The sequence below is a fragment of the Nuphar pumila genome, chromosome 7, assembly GCF_984573655.1.
Source record: "Nuphar pumila chromosome 7, dmNupPumi1.hap1.1, whole genome shotgun sequence".
Classification (NCBI taxonomy): domain Eukaryota; kingdom Viridiplantae; phylum Streptophyta; class Magnoliopsida; order Nymphaeales; family Nymphaeaceae; genus Nuphar; species Nuphar pumila.
The window spans coordinates 130,979,873-130,990,298 of NC_143255.1; the positions used below are offsets into that span (position 1 = coordinate 130,979,873).

Below are 10,426 nucleotides of genomic sequence, written 5' to 3' on the forward strand. Positions count from 1 at the left end.
AATACCTTTCATGATGATTCTAATAACTATAAATATGTATGTTTGATCTATCTAACCACACACATGTTCATATATATAGGAATATATGTATATTTATCCACAAAATCATGCTCGCATACACCTCAGACATCATGCTTAAGTATATTGAAAGAATACATAGTATACTATCTCATAAGATCACTCACATAAATCGATAATACATCCCAACTTAGTTTGGGTCTATTTTTAGAATGTCGAACCTAACCTGATGTATATATCCCATAAATATATCAAACACAATCCTACCATCTTGTTTCAAGGTTGATCCAACCAGGAACCAGGCTAAACAACCTTTATCCGGATTCAAACTACTAAAATTATGCAATCGGGTGCAAAAGAGTTGACTATGTCAACTCAAGTGTCGACTCTCCCTAATCAGGGCTCGACTCTTGAATCTCAGAAGTCGACTCCTTTTGAAACAAAAACATGTTCTGATTAGAATAGTTGACTCATACAACTCTAGGGTCGACTCTGTTTGAAACAAAATGGCATTCTGTTCAAAAGAGTTGACTCCCCCAACTTAAGTGTCAACCCAACACAACATGGGTTAGCACTGTTCAGGAGAGTCGACTCTTGAAATCATGGGTCGACTCTTTCTGAAACAGTGGCACATTCAGTTTATCAAGAGTCAATGCCATAAAACCCCTGTGTGTCAACTCCTAGAAAGCAGGAATCGACCCTCAAATCTATCCACCTACCTGTGAAGCAAATAGGGTTGACCCTGAACTGCAAGAGTTGACTCTTGTGCTTCACAATATCAGAAAACAAACTCCAAAGCAAGAATTTACAAAAATACAACATATTTAATAGACTTTCTCCAATATGTAGGCATTCAAATAATCTTATAGAAACATTTATCTATATAAAATACATATACATTTTCAGAATGCATACCTCTGCAAAAGAAACTCGAGATTTTAGAAAACTATTCCAAAGAACCAAAAACAACAACCATTTCAAATTTCCAAAAACTTTATAAAATATGCTTAAACCTATGGTTTTTTTTCAGATATCAAAGTCTTCCCAAAGGAGGATTCAGAAAACTGTTATAGAGAATATCAAATCTTAGATTTTTTAAACCCTTATGAAGAATACAAAAAAATAAATTTTATCAACTTTCAATAAACCGAAATGTATTTGAACTACCCATTAAATCTATAGCTCTTTTCAAAATACCAAAATCATTTTAACTATGAAACCTTTCAGCAAAGCATTGAATCAAAACAAAGATTTAACGATAACTGTCATTCAATACTTTAAAACAAGGGCAAAATCTTTTCATAAAAAAACTCAGCCAAAATACTGAAGAAAACCCATTACAACCACATGAGTCGACTTCCTGGAAACTAGGGATCGGCTCACGAAGTGCAGTGTTCATTTTATGGTCAGCAAGAATCGATCCAGACACTCAAGGGTCAATCCAAGACTCAGCAAGAGTTGACTCCTGAAACTAAGGGTCAACCCTCATGGGCCTGGGTTAACACAGAAGCCCAGCAAGAGTCGACCCTTGAAAGCCCAGGGGTCAACCCTTACGGATATGTCCAACAACCATACTCACGGAACAACAAGGTGTTGACTCCTTTAAAGTAGAAGTCGACACTCAAGCCTCAAAATACAAACAACACAACAAGGTGTTAACTCTTCAAAAGCAAGAGTCAACACTCGGTGCTAAAAAATAGCAAGGTGCTGACTCTTCAAAAGCAAGAGTCGACACTTGGGCCACAGAACACAAATAGAACATCAAGATGTCAACTCTTCAAAAGAAAGAGTCGACACTTTCTGACTTAAGGTCATCCAACATAGTCTGAGGATTGACTATCCAAAACCAAGTGTCGACCCTCAGGCTGCCTTAAACCTCCATAACATACAAGGGTCGACTATTGTAGAGCAGGTGTCGACTTCTGTGTTCTCATGAGCTCTAAACTAAAAGCTTGCCTAGTAGGGGTTGGCTCCTGAGTCCTAAAAAAACTCTCAATAACACCCAAAAATTAGATTTCTGGCAAACCTTTTGCACAAAAATCTACCAACATGATAACAATTCACGATTCCATATCAAATGCACACATCAAAAAACCTAGTTTGTGCCTATGCATGCCACTATCGTGAAAAGAGGGATCAAGCTCCTACCATGGAATGCAATCCGACGGGTTAAGGATTCATGCGAAAAACTAACTACACTCATCCCTTGCAGCCACAGGGTGTTGCAACATGTCGTCCCCCTTAATGACACCCAAACTCAAGAAAAACAAGAATGAGAAAAGGAAAAAATGGGAAGAGAAAGAGGAGAAGGAAATGGAAGATGTAAAGGAGAAGGCCAACGTACCTTGGTTGGTCCTTCCTTGGAGCTTCAATGCACAACAACACTCCTCCCAAACAGCAGTTCCTTCACAATTGCACAATCTTCACAACTCCACAAAAAAGATAGGTGGGACAAGAAGAAGATTCACTTCAGCACATCTCCAATGGAGGAGAAGAGAACAAGAATGGAGTGGGGGATTTCGAATGGTAGAGGGAGAGAGACAAGAGAGAAGGAGAAGACCAACTCATGGAAAGAGTTGAGAGAGAGGCATTAAGTTTCTTAAAGAGAAAAGACACTGAGTTTGGGTCGGGTTCTGGATTGGATTATTTGATATCCAATTCAAATCCTAACTAGGATCACCCCCTTAAGCCCTAGTTAGCCTTCCATTAGACTAACTAGACCCTAAGCCTAGTTGCCCTAACCAGGTCCTCAAGGGGTTTGGCCAGGTGGCACTGACCCTGGCAAGTTTGACCTGTTGAGGTTGGCAGGGCTGAGTGGCTACTTAGTCCCCAAAAGGACAAAAATACCCTTCAAGGCAATAATGGCAAAAAGGGGCCCAAATTACCTTAGGTCAAACTCAGAAGTAACCAATGTTCCACTCGATCAAACTGTAAGTGGTCAACTATAACCCTTATGTAATTGATTGGCCCAATCAACTTTGGGTTGGACGAGTATGTCCCTTGGGTCCAAATGCCCTCGAAACTCTCTTGAAATAACCAAAATACCTCTAAAACATGTTGGGCTCACTTCAAACTCAATTTAACTCCATTTTTTATGAAACGAAGACCGTTCACTTCAAAATTTTGATACGAACATAACCATAGACTTGAAATTAATGAAGAATGCTTCAAAATTTTCATTATCTCAAAATTACAAAAATTTTAAAAACACCAAAAAAATGTCGAATATTACCTTATAACTGTTGATTTAAGCGTTATTATCATACTATGCTTTAGGCTTAGGGGAGAAAATCTTTGTATTTAAAAATGTTGATTTAAGTGTTATTAGAATGTCATGTTTTAGTCTTTTATGCAGAAAGTAACCTTAGTTTGTTTAGTTTTCAGTAGCATGATTGGCATGTTGTTTTAAATTATTTTTCAACAAGGGTTTTGTTGTTTTAAATGTCATGTTTTGAGTACGTTGTTATAACTACATTTGTGCAAAAAAAAATCTGTAACTCAACTTATGCTTTTTTTATTGTATTTTTTTTAGCATGTATTTTAATCTTATATGCAAAAATCTTTGTAATTATACTTCCTAATTTAAGTGTTATTGGCATGTTGGTTTTAGATCATATGTGCACAAATTTGATGCACTTCATGGGCTATTTTTGAGTGTTTTTTAACATGTTATATTGTGTTGGAAGTTGTATTGTACACATCAGTCCTCTTGGTGGGATGAACGACATGTGTGATTATTCATATTTGTGACTTTATTTGTTCTCTCTTGTATAAGTGATTGATTATATTAATAAAAGCTCTCAGTACTCTTCTCGTGGATGTAGGCAGTTTTGAAAAACACAACAAACCCTTTTATCTTGTGGTTATTTGCTTCTTTGTTGGTCATATTCTTATTGTTTAGATTCTTTAATCATATCAATATCAGATCTGACCTAGTGTGAGCTCTGAAATCACAGCATGTGGTATCAGAGTTGTTCGTTATAGAAAAAATCAGATATGAACTCAAGAGTGTTTACAAGACAAGAGAAACACAAGAAATTTTATTGCAGGTGGAGCATAAAGTTGAGAGGAAAGGAAATGATGATGAATCTTCATCAAGTTCAATCATGGGATAACTCACTTTAGACGGTGTTTAAAGAAAGCTGGTTGGAAAGCAATAAAGCCAAGGTGAAGAATATTGATTGTAGCTTGAATGAGTCCTTATTAGTTTAGGACTCACATTGCCACATAAAGAAGTGATTTTGAATTCTTGTTTAAAATCTCATATGATATGAAAAATATGAACTATATGAGATTTCTTGATGGATAATGACTCTACCTTTGAAAATTATAAATAGAGAGTGTATTGTCTTTTGCAAAAGGTAAAGATGTACTTCTTGGTTTGAGTGAAAGAGAAAGAGTGGTACACTGGTGATCTCTCTCTCTTTTTTTGGTGCTCTCAAGGGACATAAGAAAGAAGGATGATAGTTTTGCTCTCTTAGATGGTTCACTGGTATTTGAAGCTTCTCTTGGGTTTTGAGGAGAGTCTGAGAGATGATATCAACTTCTTGGTGACTGAGCGGAAGGTTTGGGCTGCACATATCGATCTTCTTGGTGGGACAAATGACATGTGTAGTTGTTCCCGTTTGTGACTTTATTTATTTTTTCTTTTATCGATTATTGATCTCTACTAGTGGATGTAAGCAATTTTACTAAACCACATAAAACCCTCTTGTCTTATAGTTATTTGTTTCTTTGTTGGTTTTATTGTTATTGTATGATTTCCCCAGTTTCATTAGTATCATATTTGACCTAGTGTGATCTTGAGCACGACTCATAATAACTAATTCCCAACCAAATTTAGCCAAGAGACTTAATTGGTATCATCTGGATTGTGAATTCTAAGACCTCCCTCGTATTTGGTTAGACATATCATATGCCCTACTGAGTAAGGAATAAACTTTCTTCTCATTATTTGTGCGCTAAATAAAATTTTTAATTACCACTCGTAGCAAAGGATGAACTTGTGTGGAAGAGGATAGGATAACATTGAAAATTTCTAATTGAACCTTGCGTGGAAATCAATGGTTTTCCCCCTTTTTGCATAAGAGGTTTGTTTAATTTGTTTTCTTTCTTTTCTCTTTCTTCCTTTTTTTATTTTTGTGATAGGCAAGCTGGAGATAACCCGACACTCGGTCATGATAGTGCGAACTGACTATCAAGCTATCTCACTCAACCCCGTATCAGAGGTTCAATTCATAATATAAGATTATCCATTTTCTCAACAATGGCACAAAAATGAGTCATGGCTACACAAAATTAACAGGTGGGATAAGGCTTGATGATGATGATTACTAAAAGACTTGATAACGATGATGCTCACGATCAGCATTCTTTTAATTATACTGGATTTTTGTGCAAAGATTGACGCAAAGGAATGTCCCGTCATTTAACGAAGATAGGATTGCCTGTTTGTTGACCAATTAAATGTTATGGGACAGCACGTAAGAGGTCAGGGTTGTGCTGAGAATTAACGAAAAGAAAGACTTTAGCAACACTACAACGGAAGCTTGCTATCACGCGCCTTGTTCTTTAAACACAACGAGGTAATCATTTCACATGAATAACAAATGCCCGTTTTTGTTTTTGTTTTTTGCCTTTTTACACCAAAAAGGAAATAAAACCTTGAACAGCAAAATTTGCTTCAAATACCCTTTTTTGGTCATGTATATCCTACCGTAGTTTCAAACCAAAGAATGCCTTCCTCATGTATTTGTTGGACTTGGTCAGTTGTTTCATAATTCATATCCTTATCTTTAGGGGTGTCAACGGATCGGGTTTGGTTCAAACTCATGTAGAACCAGACCCAAACCTGACTTAAGATTATGGTAACAGGTTTGGACCTGGATCTAACCGGATCCATCATAAGAGAAATCATACCCAAATCTTATAAGGATTACATGAACCAGACCCGAACCATACTCGGAAAAATAATATTTTTTTATCATTTTTACATTGGAAATTTGTGGATCTTAATCAAACTCGGGTAGGGTCAGGTCTGGTATGAAATTTCACAAACCATACCCGGCTTCATATGTTAATCGGACCACTCGAGTCTGACCCGGATTCTAATGGCACCTTTTTATTTATCACCAAACCTTGACCCTATAGGGTTTGGTATGGTCCGGTCCAGGTCAAACAGGATCCATCGACAACCCTACTTACTACCTCATACAATTACCGGTTGTCGCTAGACTACCACATCTTCACGCTAACATATTCCGACAGTGGTGAACTGGAATTGCTGCCTCTTATCCGTTTGGAATTCCGGCATCAACAATGAACATTAGTTGGAATTTTTACGGGATTCTGCAACGTCTGATTAACTTCAACGATGTCCTTGTAAAATAGGCTAAATTTGCAGTGCATTTTAAGAAAAAAGTAATTGAAACCAAGGCAAAGTAGGCGAGCAACTTTGAGATCAAAAGGAAAGAATGACATTTTTTAGACCACAAGACAAATAAGTGGTCGTAATGAAAAAGTCATTCCTCACACATACACACACACAGAGAGAGAGAGAGAGAGAGAGAGAGAGAGAATGCCACCATGGATACCAAAAAAACAGTAACCACTTCAGATGTCTTATTCACCACCACACAAACACAATCTTCTCTTACTCTGCCTCGCTTTATATAGGGCCTTGGGTTCTGCCCACCCTCAACCACAGCCATTCCTTCAACGTGAGGCTATCCACAACCTAATCTCATTCGCTTGCCACCTATCCAACCCAATTTCTCACTCGTCCTCATTCTTGCTTTCTCTACTTATCTTTTCCTCGATTAAAGCCTTTCCCCTGTTCCTCTAAAAGCGATGGCATTGGCCACACTCTCAGTAGCCAATGCCTCAATCCAGCCCCCCCCCCCCCCATTTCACCCTCTTCGTTTCCCACATTTCACTAGAATCTATTTTATTTAACTGTTTATGTGATTGATATGCAGGCTACTGGTAAAGGGTTCTCAGAATTTTCGGGGCTGAGGAGCTCAGTGTCCTTCCCAATCACTGGAAAATCATCAGATGACTTGCTTTCCGTGGTCGCATTCCAAACTTCTGTGGTTAGTGACGACCCTATCGACTTTCAATTTTGATAGTGCTTTTTTGCATTATACTAGATTTTTTATGATCAGGACTGTTTCTTTGTTTGGGATCTTAACAATTGACATCTCTCTCTCTCTCTCTCTCTCTCTCTCTCTCTCTCTCTCTCTCTGTCTCTCTCTCTCTCTCTCTCTCTCTCCCATTACGGGACTAACCACTACCAGGATTTAGTCCAAATTAAATAGTTTTCATGGTGGTCAACGGTTCTAATTAACCAAAGTAGCGACGCTGATCTTTAACTAATCACCTCACATGAAAAAAACTTGACGACTATACGACCTTTCATTCAGAACGAGTCTGTCACTTAACCTTTCGTTTATTTAGCTGCATTGGACCATGTTTTGGGAGGCGTTGAGGCCCCTGGAAACAAATTTTATGTGGGTCCCACTTAATTGAGAGCCACAGTGTTGTGGAACGTGGATTCCATCATATGACACATGACCGGATCCATCCTATGTTGATCCTACCCATCCAACCAACGGCAAGGATTTGTCCACATTTTCACGTAGATGTGGACTAATCCTAGCCGTCCATAAGCATCAGTTGGACGGCTAGAATCAACATAAGATCCTAGAACATCATACGTCATAGGATAGGATAGCTTATAAGCCACCCCCTTGGAGAAAACCTCGGTCTCCATTACTATATATGCAAGGATACTGCTGAAGCGAGAAGAACCTTTTCTACTACAGTCCATTTTTATTGAGGAGTTCCGGCATGGTTTTGTATGCTTTCAAGTCAATCATGCAACCTGGTTAACCAATACATTCTGTCAGTGGATCCAAACCATCAATAGGCCAATGCATAGATATCTGTATAGAAAGTTGTATCGGTGATTGGTTACGCAATGGGTATCAATAAGATGATCCAAATAATGCTAATTTCATGCTTCCATTTCATGTCATGCTGCCAGTTGTGCAAAATTCAGGCGGTATACGAAGAAGGAGAGTTTTTGTTTAGGAGGATCAATTGAATGCATTGCAGCGCACAAGGACTCTGCTCATCTGGTAGGGGTGACTGATGAACATCACCAAGTTGGCGGGGTGTCATGAGTTTGAAACCTACAGGGCACATCCCTTGCTGCAAGGTCGAAGCTGTGTACATTCTGATCGAAGGAGAGGACCTCAAGGGTTTTACCAACTGATAGCCAAAAAAAAAGAAGGAATGCATTGCATTTACATGATATCTGTTAGCTTCAACAATTGTTCTTGTCTAAATGCATAGTGGTGTCAAGAAATTATTGATAGAGATGCGTGAGAATGTGAGTATATATGCGTTGCTTATGTTAAATTTGGTATGTTGGTTTCTTTTGGAAGGTCGAGAGCTCTGGGTACAAGAAAAGAGTGGTTGAGGCAAAGTTTAAAGTAGCCATCAATGGATTTGGGAGGATAGGGAGAAACTTCCTGAGGTGCTGGCATGGCCGAAAGGAATCTCCTTTGGATGTCATTGCCATCAACGACACTGGAGGTGTCAAGCAGGCATCTCATCTCCTCAAATACGACTCCACCCTTGGAACCTTTGAAGCAGACGTCAAGGCTGTTGCGGACGACGCCATTTCCGTGGATGGAAAAGTGATCAAAGTTGTCTCAAGCAGAAACCCGCTCGATCTTCCGTGGGGGTAAGTGCTGGATGATGTTTTTTAAATTCCTTCTTCATAATAATCATGCATGTGAGACCGAGATGTGTGGTCTAGTAACATTTAATAATGCAATCTTAGACGTTACTGAAAAAATTAATGATGCATCTTGTGACTGGCTACACAGGGATATGGGGATCGATCTCGTGATAGAAGGTACTGGTGTGTTCGTGGACAAAGAAGGAGCAGGGAAGCACATTCAGGCAGGAGCCAAGAAGGTTCTCATCACAGCCCCAGGGAAGGGAGACATCCCCACCTACGTGGTTGGTGTGAATGCAGACGCTTACTCTCACGATGACACCATCATCAGCAACGCTTCTTGCACCACCAACTGCCTCGCTCCTTTTGTCAAGGTCCTTGACCAAAAGTTCGGTGAGTTCACGATTAGTACCACACACACAGTCATCCATGCATGAACACATCTATAGGCTACCAGATGCCAACTTGAATCGAATTCTCAACTAGTAGTTAGTGATTAAGATGCTCGCTTGCTTGAGCGCAGGCATCATCAAGGGGACCATGACAACGACTCACTCCTACACCGGGGACCAGAGGCTTCTCGATGCGAGCCACAGGGACCTGAGGAGGGCTCGAGCTGCCGCTCTGAACATCGTGCCCACATCCACCGGTGCGGCCAAAGCCGTGGCGCTCGTGCTCCCCACGCTCAAGGGGAAGCTGAACGGGATCGCCCTGCGGGTGCCGACGCCCAACGTGTCCGTGGTGGACCTGGTGGTGCAGGTGTCGAAGAAGACGTTCGCGGAGGAGGTGAACGCGGCCTTCAGGGAGACCTCGGAGAAGGAGCTGAAGGGCATACTGTCGGTATGCGACGAGCCGCTGGTGTCCGTGGATTTCAGGTGCTCGGACGTGTCGTCGACGGTGGATTCGTCGCTGACCATGGTGATGGGCGACGACATGGTGAAGGTGATCGCTTGGTATGACAACGAGTGGGGCTACTCCCAGCGGGTCGTCGACCTCGCTGACATAGTCGCCAACAAATGGAAGTGAGAGACATCACCACCATCTCACTTGTTATCAGCACGCTCTCAGTACTCTTCCATTCTTTTTTTCTCATTTCCTTCTTTTTGTGAACTTTGTATGGAGACCGCCTATGCATTTTCCCAGCAACTGTATTGATTGTGATAATAATAATAAATATAATAGTTATTCCCACCCATTGGCCAAATCCACAGAGAGGGGGAGTGATCAGAGAGATTGAGATTTAATTGATATTAGGCGCAAGCCTGTACGGATTGAGGATGCAACAAGTAATAAATTGAAAATGTGGCGTGGTCATTCCCTGGAGGCAAGGGGTAAGCTCATGGAGTTTTACGCTGCCAGGACAGGTAAAACCAACGCTATTAGGTCTCCGATCGTGAGGTGGTTTCTTCATGTAAATATAAAAAACAAAAATATCTGTCAGGTTGCCATTTATTGGTGTTTTAATGGAACGAATGTGATAGCGTAGAATTGCTTCCTGATACTTTGTTTCCAAGGGAAAAAATGTAATAAATCAAGTTAAAGGGTGCCACTGATGGTGCAGCCGGTGGGGTTGCCTTCCATGCCGTCTATCTCAAGATGGACGGCAACTAGAAGCTTACTCATAGGAAGGCCATCACGTAGATAGATAGGCCCATCAATTGT

General features: G+C 40.2%; 1 protein-coding gene across 1 annotated transcript; it reads left to right on the plus strand.

Moving 5' to 3' along the window:
• The first annotated feature begins 6,759 nt into the window (after nt 1-6,759).
• On the plus strand, nt 6,760-9,955 carry LOC149833562 (glyceraldehyde-3-phosphate dehydrogenase A, chloroplastic). The gene is made up of 4 exons (XM_090012899.1): nt 6,760-7,109; nt 8,466-8,767; nt 8,913-9,157; nt 9,288-9,955. Exons 1-4 carry the CDS (start codon nt 6,990-6,992, stop codon nt 9,788-9,790), a joined length of 1,170 nt encoding a protein of 389 aa, XP_089869025.1. The 5' UTR covers nt 6,760-6,989; the 3' UTR covers nt 9,791-9,955.
• The last annotated feature ends 471 nt before the right edge of the window (nt 9,956-10,426 follow it).

Excerpts from the sequence above, each read along its gene's own strand:
- LOC149833562 (XM_090012899.1), top strand. The coding sequence starts at position 6,990 with ATGCAGGCTACTGGTAAAGGGTTCTCAGAATTTTCGGGGCTGAGGAGC. Across the intron at positions 7,110-8,465 it reads TCGCATTCCAAACTTCTGTG|GTCGAGAGCTCTGGGTACAA; the intron begins GTTAGTGACGAC and ends TTCTTTTGGAAG. Across the intron at positions 8,768-8,912 it reads CCGCTCGATCTTCCGTGGGG|GGATATGGGGATCGATCTCG; the intron begins GTAAGTGCTGGA and ends CTGGCTACACAG.